Here is a 14,269-nt window from a genome sequence, read left to right on the forward strand (position 1 = left end):
CCCAGAACAAACGGAAGGAAATAATCGAGATTAGAACAGAGATAAAAATGGAGAACAGAAAAACAATAGAGAAAATCAATGAAACCAAAAGTTCGTTCTTTGAAAGAATCAACAGAACTGACAAACCGTAACTAGATGAATAAAGAAAAAAAAAGAGAAGACTCAAATTATTAAAATCAGAAATGATAGTGGGACATTGATTTTACAGAAATAAAAAGGAGGGGCACCTGGCTGGCTCAGTCTGTGGAGCATGCAACTCTTGGTCTCAGAGTCGTGAGTTCGAGCCCTACGTGGGGTATAGGGAGTACTTAAAAATAAAATCTTAAACAAACAAACAAACAAAAAACCAACGATTAATGGGAAGAAACTTGCGCAGTATATTAAAGGCCACAGGTAAAAACCTGAGCGACACCACACTCAGGGGTGCGAGACTGAGAGTTCTCCCCTGAGATCAGGAACAAGGCGAAAACGGCTGCCTCACCACTTCTGTTCGACACTGGAAGTCCCAGCCAGAGCGCTCAGGCAAAAAGAAAAAAAAAAAAAAAGATATAAAAGGTGTCAAAATTGGAAAGGAAAAAGTAACATCTCTACTTGCAGACAATATGATCTTATATGTAGAGAACCCCAAAAAGTCCACCAAAAACCATTACAACTAATAAATGAAGTTGCAGGATATAAAAATAACACACAAGTCAGTTATATTCCTTCACAGTGACAAGAAACCATCAGAAAAAAAGAGGTTAAGAAAAATAATTTTTAGTAGCATCAAGAAGAGCACAATACAAGGAATAAACTTAACCGAGGAGACAGAAGACTCGTACACTGAAAACCACAAAACGTTGCTGAAAGAGATGAAAGAAGATGTAAGTATGTGGAAACGTGTCCCGTGTTCATGGGTTGGAAGACTGAACATTGTGGAAGTGCCAGTACACCCAGGGCGAACCACAGAGTCAGCACGATCCCCGTCGAAATCCCAACGCCATTTTTTACAGATAGAGAAAAACCAATCCTGAAATTCATACGACCTCAGGGACCCTAAACAGCCAAAACAGTCTGCAGAAGGACAAAGCTGGAGGCCTCACGCTTCCTGACTTCAGAACCTACCACAAAGCTACAGCAATCAACACAGCACGGTACTGACCTGACGGTGGACGTATAGACCGTAGGAGAGGGGGGCCCAGAAACGAACCCTCGCCTGCGTAAAATAGTTCTCGGCAGGGTGCCAGGATCATTCGTGGAAGAGGGGTAGTTTCTCAATAAATGATAGTGGGAAAACGGAATATCCATAAGCAAAAAAAATAAACCTCTACTAAACTTCACACCTTTTATAAAAATTAGCCCCAAAACAGATCATTAAGTTAAATGTAGAACTTCAGGGGGCGCCTAGGGGGCTCAGTCGGTTGTGTCCGACTCTTGATTTCCACTCAAGTCATGATCTCAGGGTTGTGAGGTCGAACCGCACTGGGTGTGGAGCCTGATTGAGATTCTCTCTCTCCCTCTCCCTTTGTCCCTCTCCACCCACCACACGCACACATGTTCTCTCTCTCAAATAAATAAATCAATCTTAACATAAATAATGTAAAACTTCAGGCCTTTTTAAAAAACATAGGAGAAAATCTAGGCCCTAGGGCTAGGTGCAGACTTTTTAGAAGTGCTACTGAAAGCGTGTTCCATAAAAGGAAACCATGGACAAAGTGGACTTACACAATTTACAGCTCTGCCGTGAGAGCGGACGGGGCCTCAGACGGGCAGCTGCACCCCAGCCCGGCCCAGAGCCCATGTCTGGAGGGTGCGAGGGGTACTCAAAACTCAACAGTAAGAAAACAAACAACTCAGTCAGAAAAAGAACAAAAGACAGGACGTCATGAACAGATATTTCGCCAGAGAGGATGCACAGATGGTGAAAAGTACAGGGAGAGACATTCGGCACGTGAACCAGTAGAAAAACGTCAGCTTGGAGCCATGACGGGCTCTCATGGCCCACCCATCAGAACAGCTGAAACGGGGCGCCTGGGTGCACCGTCGAGGAGCGCCCGACTCTCGATCTCGGCCCAGGTCACGACCTCAGGGCTGTGAGTTCAAGACCCTCACGGTGAGCCATGCTAGGTGTGGAGCCCACTTAAAAGAAAAACAACAGCAGAAATAAAAACCAGCGACCGCTCTGAGAGCTGTGAGGACGAGGAGGCGTGGGGCCGCGGCTGTGTGCCGGCGGGAGTGTGCAGGGGTGCGGCCGTCTAGAAGGGCTGCACATACACTGACCACACCCATCGCATTCCTAGACGTCGATCCAGAGAAAGGAAAACTTATGTGCGCACAAAATCCTTTACACAAAAAGTCACAGAGCCTCACTCATAAAACCCCAAAACTAGAAGAAACCCAAACACCCTTGAACAGGTGGGTGGCTAGAGAAACAAAGTGTGTCCAGACTATGGACACTATGTCCACAGTGAAAGGTACACATGACTGAGCTGGGTATCGTCTGCGCCAGGAACGCCTGTCTCCAGAGGTCATCTGTGCAGAACAAGACGACCCAAGAGGAGAACAGGCTCCGGCTGCCAGAGGAGAGCTGCAGAGGGCAGTGGGGGTCTGTAGCTGGTGGTGGTGGCAGGAACCTACCCGGGAGCCACCGTGGCGCAGGGTGCACATCGACACTGGTGACACCTGAAGGCCTACAGACCGCACCAATGCCCTTCCTGACCTTGACAGGGTGCTACCATTAGGTAACCCAGGGGAAGGGTCCATGACCCTCTCTTTACCGTTTCTGTGACTTCCTGTGAATCTGTAATTATTACAAAATAAAGTTTTTTAAAAAAGGGAATAAACTTTTATGAAAGCAACACATCTCTGCCGTAGGACTTGGAGATGCTGTGTGCTCTGGACAGAGTGAGTGACGCCAACAGGAGAGGAACGGGATCCCCACAACTGGAGTGTCCGTTATGAGACAGAGACCAAGACTGACAGGTCAGTGGGTGCCTTCTGTGTTTTGAGAATAAGTTTTAAGGACTTAGAGTAGTATCTTCCAATTTTATAAATTAATTTAATTTGGCATTTCATGCTTTCTATTATCAAATGTCTACATCAGGTAGAGAGCATTACCACGTGGTATTAAAACATACACTCTTCTCAGACACTGTTTCATGACAGTAACAGAACACTGACTGTATTTATTATTATGCCATTTTTTAAAAGACAACCCCTACAATTTTCAGTGTAACCACATTACAGGAAATGGATCGACTATTACTATGGTCGCTCACAGGTATATACAAACTTATAAATAAAGTATTAAGACTACAGAACACTTTGGGGCTCATGGGTGGCTCCGTCGGTTGAGTGTCTGACTCTTGGTTTTGGCTCAGGTCATGATCTCAAGATCGTGAAAGCGAGCCCCGCACTGGGTTCCACACTCACTGGGGAGTCTGCTTGAGATTCTCTCTCTCCCTCTACCCCTGCCCTAATAAATAAAACTTATTTAAAAAAAAAAAAGGAATACAGAACACTTTATGATTTTGGGAATTCCTAAGAGTTATCAGGAATTTCAATTTTTTGTTCTTGAATCCCAAAGTTTAATAGCTGTCAGGAATTTGGAAATACTACCCAAGCTCCCTGAACCCAACCGAGGGCATTTTCCACACTGTCAGCCAGCTCCTGCAGCCACTGCAGTGTCCCCATGAGATAGAAGCTCTCCAAGCCACAGGTGCAGGAAGACCCCAACCATCCTGGAGGGACAGCCAGGCGCCCACGAGACCGTGTTTGCCATCAAGACTGTCGGGAGACGCCAGGCGGATGCTCTCCTGCTCCCGTGGCAGCCCTCTCCCCAGCACCCACGAGCCTTAGCTGTGAAGGTAACACTAACTACACTTGCAGAAGAAAGCAGAAGGACCAGGAGAAGCAAGAGGAGGAGGGCTCCAGAGGACCCTGGCAGCCCTGGGCAGGACTTACCGATGGCACTGAGGGCATGCTTGAGCTCCAGGGCAAAGGCAGTGAGGGGCACGTCCTCCGACACAGGCATGATTGCCACCGTGGAGAGGTTGCTGGCGGGGTTCCCCGAGTCCCACTTGCTGCCTGCAGTGTGTAGCCCAAACTGGTGACCTGCAGAGCACAGGGTCGTGTGTCGGGCTAAGGGGCCAGGCTGGCATTGCACAGTCTCTGAGCATCTCTAATTGTTTCTCGACGGCACCAGGACACAGGGGCCTGGGAGAGAGGACGGGGCCCCAGGATTTGCTCCAGGCCTCCATGACCAAAGCGTCTCATGCCCACCCACTGGACCACCCTGCCTTTTCTGCTGAAGTGCCAGAGCCGAGAAACCTCGGAGGGTTAAAATGCTCTGCCAGGTGAGGCCCGCCTCCTACGTTGTTTCCACCACGTGCTCTAGAAACAGTCAGAGCGACCTGGGGGGGCAGCAGCCTGAACCTCTGAGCAACAAGCCAGTGCCGTGAGAGCCTGCTATCCCTGAGACCACAGGGTGTCCTCTAGATGTGGGGCCCAGGAAGCTCAGTGCCGCTCTGGCCCCGAGGCAGCAGGGTCAACCCACAAGGTCACCAGTCAGAGGGTCTGGGCCCCGAGGCAGCAGGGTCAACCCACAAGGTCACCAGTCAGAGGGTCTGGGCCCCGAGGCAGCAGGGTCAACCCACAAGGTCACCAGTCAGAGGGTCTGGGCCCCGAGGCAGCAGGGTCAACCCACAAGGTCACCAGTCAGAGGGTCTGGGGCCCCGAGGCAGCAGGGTCAACCCACAAGGTCACCAGTCAGAGGGTCTGGGCCCCGAGGCAGCAGGGTCAACCCACAAGGTCACCAGTCAGAGGGTCTGGGGCCCCCGAGGCAGCAGGGTCAACCCACAAGGTCACCAGTCAGAGGGTCTGGGCCCCGAGGCAGCAGGGTCAACCCACAAGGTCACCAGTCAGAGGGTCTGGGCCCCGAGGCAGCAGGGTCAACCCACAAGGTCACCAGTCAGAGGGTCTGGGCCCCGAGGCAGCAGGGTCAACCCACAAGGTCACCAGTCAGAGGGTCTGGGCCCCGAGGCAGCAGGGTCAACCCACAAGGTCACCAGTCAGAGGGTCCTGGGGAGTTTATTTCCAATAATGGTCATTTCTTGGCTAGTAGCACTTCCTATTTTCATGGAGGTGGCCGGCGGCAGGGTAGCCTCACCCTCCTGCCAGCTACATCCCAGGCAGACTCTGGTCTCCTGCAGCCTGGACACACCGAGGGCTCTCTTCCGGCCTCCCTGACTGCCCGCTGCCCCGGCCTGCTCTCTGCTGCTTGCCTGGCCCAGCCAGCTGGCTGCCACAGCCCGACTCCCATGCAGACCCTCCCGACTGCTGAAGTGCGTAGCCAGGCGCGTGCACTGGCCACACCAGAAGGGCCCAGCTCCTCCAAGACAGCGTCCATTTCTGAGTGAGGCAGTGGCAGCTCCTGAGCAGTGCAGTGTGTGTCCCTGCACGGCCTGACCCAGAAACCACAGGGGACGTGGGACAGCAGAGAGAGGAGACAGCACAGAGCTGGTCCGGGGCAGGGAAGGAAAAGGCCGTGAGCTGGTCACTGGGTGCACACAGGGTGGCAGAGGGCCTCTCTGCACCAGTCTTCCCACAGCTTCTCCTCTGCGAAGCCCCTCCTCTCTGTGTTTTCAGAACCCTCCGTCTGAGGCGGAACCAAAGGGGACTCTCTTGCTAGCTTTGCATGGTTCTCTCTTAGCCTTCGCCAGAGGCACTGGGAAGTTCCGGTTCTGGCCAAGAGGGAGATGGGGCAGGCACACACCGCCTAACTGCTGCCAGCAGTTACCAGGAGGCTCAGAAGGGTGCAGAGAGGCGGGCAGACGGGCTGGGGCCTCCACCCCCGGGAAGCACTCCACCAATGCCACCAACACAGTGCTGCCCCTGCCCCTCCCCCGCCACAGTCAGGCAGGCTGCACACCCTCCCAGCCAGCTGCTGCCTCCAGGGATATTTCCCAGGGCACCCGGCACTAAGCAAGCACTTGCCTGAGGCTGCAGACACAGTGGGGTGGAGCCCCCCAACTCTCCACACCCTGCACCAGAGCGGGAAAATCACAGAGAGAAGAGGGCTGGAGAAGGAATTCTCTAAACCTGGCATGAAGTCCTGGGCTCACCTCTGCGTGGCCCAGCATGAAACCAGCCAGAATCGCATAGTATATAGTACGAATGCCAGCCAGCCTCCACACAGGCTCTGGGGAGCGCACAGTAGGGCAGGCCAGAGTAATACTGCAAAGGCCTTGAGAACTGAACTAACGTTCAAACATAGTCAGGGCCAGGACATGCTCTGGGAATATGAGCACACCAACAGTCTGTTAAAACAGAAGATTTAAAAGAGAACCAGAGTCTCATGACATCATGCCTGATACACAGGACAGAATCCAAAATTACCAGCCACACCAAAAGCCAGGAAAATCTCACCTAGAACAACGGACAAAAGTGACAGCATGTCACAGAATGTGGAGTCACCCGACAGGGTAAGCAGTGCGGCAGCAATCATGACCAGCAACGCAAACGCACAAACACGAGGAAGACAGAGGCCAGAGCCAGCGACCCTGAAGACAGGTCACAGGAAACTATTCCATCTGAACGCTGGAGGAAGGGAAAAACCAGCAGTGCCCCAAAGACCTTGGAAACAATAACGAAGGTCTAGCATTTGTGTCACTGGATTTCTGGAAGAGGATAAAGAGGACAGAGCTGAAAGAATATTTGAAGAAATAAAGGCTGAAAACTTCCCAAGTTTGGTAAAAGACATAAATCTATAGATCCTACAAGATAAGCATTTAGTCTCTAAAAACTAGGGACAACGACAAAGTCTTGAACGCAGCCAGAGAGAAAGGATGGGAAACGGACTTGGGAACAGCCACATCCAGGCTTCTCATCAGAAGCCATGGAGGCTGGAGGCGGCCGGTTCCCAGGTGCCGCGGTGAAGGGGCCGCTGGCAGAGCGGTGCATCCGGCGAACGGATCTTGGGGATGGAGGTGAAACAAAGACAGTCTCAGATGAAGGGAATTCGGAGAGCATGTAGCAGCAGACCTGCCCCGAAGGGACCACTGTGAAAGGTGCTTCTTCGGATGGAAGGGCAGGGCTGAAGAACAGCAGAGCGGAACGTACTCTAGACAGTTCTCCTCTCGCGCTTCCAGCATGGCTGCTGGCTGAAAGCACAAGTTCCTGTGCCGCGTGAGGGGTTCACTGAGCACAACCACAGCGTACGGGGGGCCACTCGGGGTGATGGGGCCGGTTGAGGAATGGGAGCTGCGATCCCACGGCAGCTACGGAAAGAACCGTCTGAAGATGAACACCGGAACTACGACCAAAATATAGGAACGGAATACTCAGAAAGGCTGAAGGAACTCGAGAGAAGATGGGAAGAGGATCTGGAGAAAGAAAATGAGAGGGGAGGACAGGAAACGGTGCAGTGACAGGCACCTATCCCAGATTGGGAGTAACTGTGCTCAGCACAGATGGTCTGCACACAAACTAAAGACGTGGTCAGATGGGGGCGCTCAGCGGCTCAGTCAGTGAAGCATCTGCCTTCAGCTCAGGTCATGATCCTGGGGTCCTGGGATCGAGCCCGCTTCGGGGGTCCCTGCTCAGCGGGGAGCCTGCTTCTCCTTCTCCTTCTGTTCTTCCCCCTGCTCATGCTCGCTCTCTCTCTCCTTCTCAAATAAATATATAAAATCTTAAAAAAAGAACACAAGTTGTCAGGCGGGATGACAACAACACAACTTGACTATATGCTTTCCACAAAAAACCTGCTTCGAACAGAACCACGCAGGTCAGAGGTGAAATGAAGACACACCACGTGTTGGGCCGTGCCTCCCATGTCCACCCCGGATGTCAGAGTGTGACCTCATTTGGAAATGGCATCTTTGCAGATGTAGTCAACTGAGACGAGCCGTACCAGATTCGAGGGGCACTGCCAGTTTGCTGCTCCCACTGGGCACACTGGCCCAGCCACAGTCCTTCCACAAGACACAGTCCTGTGTCCAGGTCGCTGCCAGAGACACAGGGCTGCAGCGCCCGAGCCGGCCCGGACCTCAGACTATACAGGAACTGACTGGGGAGCGGTGGGATGAGTCAGGGGATTGAAATGAAGTAGAAAAGGGAAACTGAGGGGTGGAGGGCTTGGGGTGGCCAGGTGGGTGCAGGGCTCTGATGAAGGGGTTCTAGCAGAGGGGACCGCAGGCCAAGGCAGTGCAGGTGGTTCCCACTGCTGTTGACCAGGACGGAGGCCACTGAGTACTTCACAAAGCACTTTCTCAGAATCAGAACCAGAAGAGAACACATAAGCTGACCGGGAAAGTCCCAGCACTGGGGAACCGTTTCACCTGTTCAGCACGGGTCAGGCACGGCCTCCCACAAGCACCCTCCAGTGCCAGGTTCAGCTCCACATTCAACGGGGGACCAGGGCTTCCCTCTCACACTGCCCACGCCCAGGCCTGTAGCAGCCACGGGGCAGGAGGGGCCTCTGGCTGGGAGGGCAGGGCTTCCAAGGACACACCTGTCACAGTTCCCTGCTGGAGGCTGCCCAGAATCTTCTCACCCAAGAGATGGATCAGCCGAGTCACAACCTGGGGGCAGAGAAAGAAAGGAGGCCACACATTTAAACCAAGAACAGAAGCACCGTGGATCTGCATTTTCAAAACCACCATGTCTGTAAACCCCTCTGGGCTGAAGGCACTGGTGCGGTTGGCAGGCTGGTCACGGGGACGGGGCCCCAACTCTATGGGATGAGGGGCTGCCCCACAGAGAGCCGCTGGGGGCCAGCAGGTGTGAGGGGCACATGTCCTGTGACCTGGCGCCCGGGCCAGGGTCTCCTTTTACTTCCAGGGAAGGGAAACACCAGGGAAAGCCATGACCACCCCATGGGCAGGCCAGGAAGGGCTTCCACGCAGCCGAGGGAGGGCTCACCACGTGCTCCTGAGGGGGCCTGGCCTGGGCAGGACAAGGGCTGGGTGTTACATCATATCTAGAAACTATTACACGGCTACGTTAACACTGAATTTTTTTTTTTTAAAGATTTTATTTATTTATTCGACAGAGAGACAGCCAGCGAGAGAGGGAACACAGCAGGGGGAGTGGGAGAGGAAGAAGCAGGCTCATAGCGGAGGAGCCTGATGTGGGGCTCGATCCCACAACGCAGGGATCACGCCCTGAGCCGAAGGCAGACGCTTAACCGCTGTGCCACCCAGGCGCCCCAACACTGAATTTTTAAGAGTCACAAAGTATTTAAGTTTGGAATGCCAAGATATCTGTAATTTGCTTAAATACTTTTGTATAAAAATGAAGTGAGTTCAATTTTTTGACCACTCAGGGTTACAGCTGACAGAGGATGAACTGTCTGGGCCGCTCCCTCTGGGGCTCTTGGACGCAGTGCAGGACCACTTTGAAAAGAGAAGCTGCTGTCAGCGTCAGTAAACCCTAAACTGTATCGGAAAGCAGGCTGACGGCACAGATGAGGTCGTTCTGATGCCGCTTCTCCTGCACTCTGCCGCCCAGGCCTCGGTCTCAGGCCGGCCTCCTGACCGTCCACAGCCCCGAGCTCTGGGGCTGAGTCTGGAGGGAGCGGGCTGAGACCTTAGGCTCCAGTACCCAGCGGCCCCTGCAAACCGACTCAGAGAGCCTCTCTTACCCCAGGATGCTGGAGTCAAAAACCCATGCGAGAGGCAAGTCAAACTGTCCCCATTTTAGCACGTGAGACAAAAACAGTCTGAGCTGTGACCCAAAACAGAAGGTAGAAAGGAGTCTGGTTTGTTTATAACTAATCTAGCATCAAACTGTTGATTGGAGAGAATTAAAAAAACACCCAACACATTAATACGGAAAATTTTACAATACACAACAGGTGAGGGAAGAGTGCAGTGACCCCACCCTCCCATCACCTGGCTGTAATCACCTTATTTCACACACACACACCCGAAAAAGTTTTGGTTTTTTTTTACACCTGAAAGAGTTTAAAGCCAATCCCAAACATAGCATTTTATCCACTAATATCTAAATCTGTTTCTCTAAAAGATAAGAGCCTTTAAAAACATACCCATGATCTAACTGCCACAATTACATATTTACAGTAATTCTAACTAAAGCTAATTTAACAATTAAAAATATAATAAAATAATTCTACATCAAGTGAAAAAGGTTCAGAACAAGCCCATGAACACATGAAAAGGCACTCAACACTTTTAGTCCTCAGGGGAATGCAAATTCGCACCCTGATGAGCACCACTTCCTACACGGGAGCAGCTAACATGGAAGGGGTCCCAGCACACAAGTGCCGCCCGTGACGGGCTGTGCGGTGCTGGGGCCCCACCCACGGGGATGGTCGGCAGTTTCTGAAAAAGTTCAACGTAGGTCTACCCTCTGACCCAGCAATGCCACTCTCAGGAAGCCCTGAAGAGAAATGAAAAAATGTGCCACAGAAACATGCACAGCAACCTTTCCATACCAGCCACACGCTGGGAACAGCCTGAATGTCAGGAGGACAGGTGAGCCAGTGCAGTGCACAGTGGAATACTGGTCTGCAGTAAAAGGAACACACCAACGAGACACAGACCTCAGATATCACACCAAGTAACAGAAGCCAGGCAGAAAACACCGTGTTCTGTACTATTTCATTTATGTGAAATCCAAGAACAGACAGAGAGAGGACAGTGATTGGGGGCAGGGGAAGCTGGCTGGCAGCAGCCCCCCTATGGGGCCCGTTGTGCTGGAGGGCACAGAGCAAGCCTGGGGTCTAGGCAAGGCCAGTATCTGTGGGAGAGCACCCATGAGCCCTGGCTGCTCTGAGTGGTGGTCAGCCCAGCAGTAGCCAGAGAATGAGGGACAAGCATCAGGACAGGCCCTGGGCTCCTGGGAATTTCTGATGGGGAAGTCTGTGGACCCCCAGGGGAGTGGGTATGAGCAGAGGGTCTTTTTATGGGTCCACCAGGGAGCAGCCCTGAAGAAGGAAGGGAAGAACGACGGGGGAGTAAACAGAAGGGGGAATGAACCATGAGAGACTACGGACCCTGGGAAACAAACTGAGGGCTTCAGACGGGAGGGGGGTGGGGGAATGGGATAGGCCGGTAATGGGTAGTAAGGAGGGCACGTATTGCATGGTGCACTGGGTGTTATACGCAAATAGCGAATCATGGAGCATTGCATCAAAAACTAAGGATGGTGACTAACATAACATAATAAAAAATTAAAAAAAAAAAACAAGAAGAAGAAGAGGAAGTGGCCTGGCTCACCCTTGCTCCCAGTGACCCCATAGCTCCCAGTGGCCCGCAGACTGGCCCCAGCCACCTCCACAACCATCCTGCCATTCACAGGAGTCTCCCGGGGTTTAGATTCAGGCCCTCACATTTGAACCCAGGTTACCCCACACGCCACAGGCTGGCAGAAGTGCTAGCTGAGGGAGGGAAGAAGGGGGTGGCCCTCCCTAGGTGAGTCTCAGGACAGTGGCTTGGGGCCAGGCTGGGTACTGCCAGGTCTGGCAGGGGCAAGAGCAGCATGGAGCTGGAAGTGGCGGGGTGTGAGGGGATGTCAGCAGCCTAGTGTGGGGTGGTCCTGAGGGAGGGACGGCACACACTTCTAAACAGCTCAGGATGGGAGCAGATGTTCTCACCACTGGAGAGGGAGAGGCTGGCGTGGAAGGGAAGACCGTGGAAGCTCCCGGGCTGGGCCCACTCGGCAGGCCTAGCTCCACCAAAGGGACCAAGGGCTCTAGGCCAGAAACGCACAGGGCACAGCAGAAGGACTCCAAGGGGCCCTCAGGGACCAAATCTGGGGCATGAACATCCAGATGAAAGATGACAGTAAAGGACTATGAACTATCTAACTGGAGCCAGAAATACGGTGGCCTGCCAAGAAGGTATGGCCCTTTCCCTGGGCCAGCTCCCTGTGCCCAGGAGACTAGGCGGCCCACAGGAGAGACTCCTGACGTGCCCCCCCGGGCTGCTTCCCCAGGGAAGGCACTCTAAATCACTCACAAAAAAACATCCCTTCCCTGGTTTCCAACTGGAAAGACGTGCCCTGTGACGGAACTGGGCCTGCCCACGTGGGATGCAGCAGGGCCTCCAGCCAAGTCCTGCAGGGGCCCGGCCTGCTTGCAAAGGCGTAGCTTCCCCACTGGCTGTGCCCTTAGGAACCTTGCCGCTAGGACAGGAGGCGGCTCCCTGCAGGGAGCAGGGACACCGCAGGTGCGCAGGGGTCTCGACTCTACCGCCGTCCTGTGGGCTAACATTCCTTCTTTTTTTTTTTTTTTTGAAAGATTTTATTTATTTATTTGACACAGAGAGAGAGACAGCCAGCGAGAGAGGGAACACAAGCAGTGGCAGTGGTGAGGAAGAAGCAGGCTCCCAGCGGAAGAGCCCGATGCAGGGGCTCGATCCCAGAACGCCGGGATCATGCCTGAGGTGAAGGCAGACGCTTAACGACTGAGCCATCCAGGCGCCCCTGGGCTAACATTCCTTAAACACACCCTAATCAAATCATATTTTTTAGAGTTGATTTACTCATATGTAGAGTATTTGTAGCTATGGCACTAAGAGAAATGACTGAAAGTTTGCTTTTCTGCATTTTTATCAACTTTTGGTATTAAAATTAACTTCATAAAATGAACTGGGGGATTTTCCATGTGTTCTAGAGCAGAGAGGTTCGTGGGACAGGTGCACACGGGGCTGAGGAGGGAAGAACAGGCCATCTCTTCCTCAGGCGGCAGCTCTGCTGCTGACCCTTCTCCAAACCCCTGAGCTCAACGGCTCTCCCCTTTCCCTGGCTGCACTCCTACTACTTTAAAGCAGGGAGGGCAATTCCAGAAACCAGCCATGCTAACTGCCCCAGAAGCAATACAGACTCCCTTCCCTCTGCTGCTGGCTGATGGCCACTGGCCCAAGCTCCGTCTGCCTTCTCCAAATTCCGAGTTCACCTTTCCCGGATGCAGAGCAAGGAAGCCCTGCACTGCGGAAACTACACATTCCTTGTGCTTACTCCTGCCTGTCCTGAGACTCCTCGCTGGTTTTAAACATCACTTGGGACATCACTCGTCTTATGGGATGGGCCAGGCACGCTTCACTCGCTGGGTCCCCAAGTCCCCCTCCTGCCTCCTGGCAGTGCCCAAGTCACCTGTCGCCAGGCCCTTATCCCTACATGCTGGTCCACACGGACACTTCCTTTAAAGCGTGCAACCTGCCTGCTCTAGGTCACTGCAATCTGCACCTCAGTCTGGTACTTAGAAGAACGCAGCCCAGTGTCTGATAATCCTGAGTTCACGGTCTGGACGGGCTGCTGCCTGAAGGCAGGCAGCAACAGCAGCGCTTACCTGTGGGTACCTGCGCTTGATGGATGTCAGGGCTCCTGTCGGAAGCTTGGCCAGCTCCGAGTCCCGAACGGCATGCACCGTGGTCGCCCTGGCCTGGTGGGTGAGCGTCTCCACCTGCAGAAGAGAGGCTGGGGAGACACGGCCATCCTGCTCACGCCCCCCAGCTGGCCGCACTCTGAACCCAACCAGAAGGCAGAGCACATGGCAGCCCTCCTGGAACGTGGCGTACAGGGGGAAACGGGAGAAGGGGCTAGTCTAACCACCCCTCGCTGCTGGAGGAGCATCAGTGAGAGCTTGCAGGAGGGCGTGCTGCCAGCAGCACTGGGACCTGGGGTCAGGCACCAGGAAGAAACCAGGCAGCTGTCCCTCAGCCGGGGCCTCGTCCTACATGCAAGTCTCAGAGGAACCACCTTGAGGAATGTTTTCCTGGCAGGGGAGAAAGGGCTGTTCCAGGTTCCCACCCGGCCAGCCGGCTGCTCTCCCTGGAGACGTTCAGAAGTGACTGCCTGGGTGGGAGCACGCAAGTCACCCCCCGGAAAGGCATGCCCCAGATGAGGGGGGTAGGAGCCCTCCTCAGGTGACCTCTAGGGCTCCCTCCCCCTGCCCATGTAATGGGCTAGTAGTCACCCCAGGGCAGGGCATGGTGAGGAGAGAGCCTGGCCCTACCACACCAATGAGGTCTCCACGGCCATACTCCCCCGCCAGGCGTTTTTTGCCGTCGTCCTTCCGGATCACGGAGCGTAGCCGGCCGCTGAGGACGATGTAGGTGCAGTCTGACTTGTCCCCCTGCCTGCAGGGACAGAGGCTGTCAGGAGCGGAGGGGCAAGGTCAGGAAGCCCTCCACTATTTGAGGTGGGGAAAAAAAAAAAGAATGCAATCTTCCCACTGTATTTTTTTGTTTTGGAAAATATGGTTACTTTTCATTAAAAAATACACATGCTAGGGGCGCCTGGGTGGCTCAGTCGGTTGGGTGTCTGCCTC

General features: G+C 53.5%; 1 protein-coding gene across 4 annotated transcripts in view; it reads right to left on the bottom strand.

The window, feature by feature from the left end:
* Positions 1-14,269, bottom strand: part of PNPLA7 (patatin like phospholipase domain containing 7) — a 66,604-nt gene that overhangs the window by 18,349 nt on the left and 33,986 nt on the right. For all 4 annotated transcript variants that reach the window (XM_040632296.1, XM_040632294.1, XM_040632295.1 and 1 more), the window contains 4 exons: positions 13,955-14,078; positions 13,289-13,402; positions 8,489-8,558; positions 3,943-4,092 (listed from right to left, as the gene is read on the bottom strand). In XM_040632296.1, the coding sequence (XP_040488230.1) occupies positions 3,943-4,092; positions 8,489-8,558; positions 13,289-13,402; positions 13,955-14,078 (458 nt within the window). The remainder of the gene's footprint in view (positions 1-3,942; positions 4,093-8,488; positions 8,559-13,288; positions 13,403-13,954; positions 14,079-14,269) is intronic.

The sequence above is a fragment of the Ursus maritimus genome, unplaced genomic scaffold (assembly GCF_017311325.1).
Source record: "Ursus maritimus isolate PB19 unplaced genomic scaffold, ASM1731132v1 scaffold_17, whole genome shotgun sequence".
Classification (NCBI taxonomy): Eukaryota; Metazoa; Chordata; class Mammalia; order Carnivora; family Ursidae; genus Ursus; species Ursus maritimus.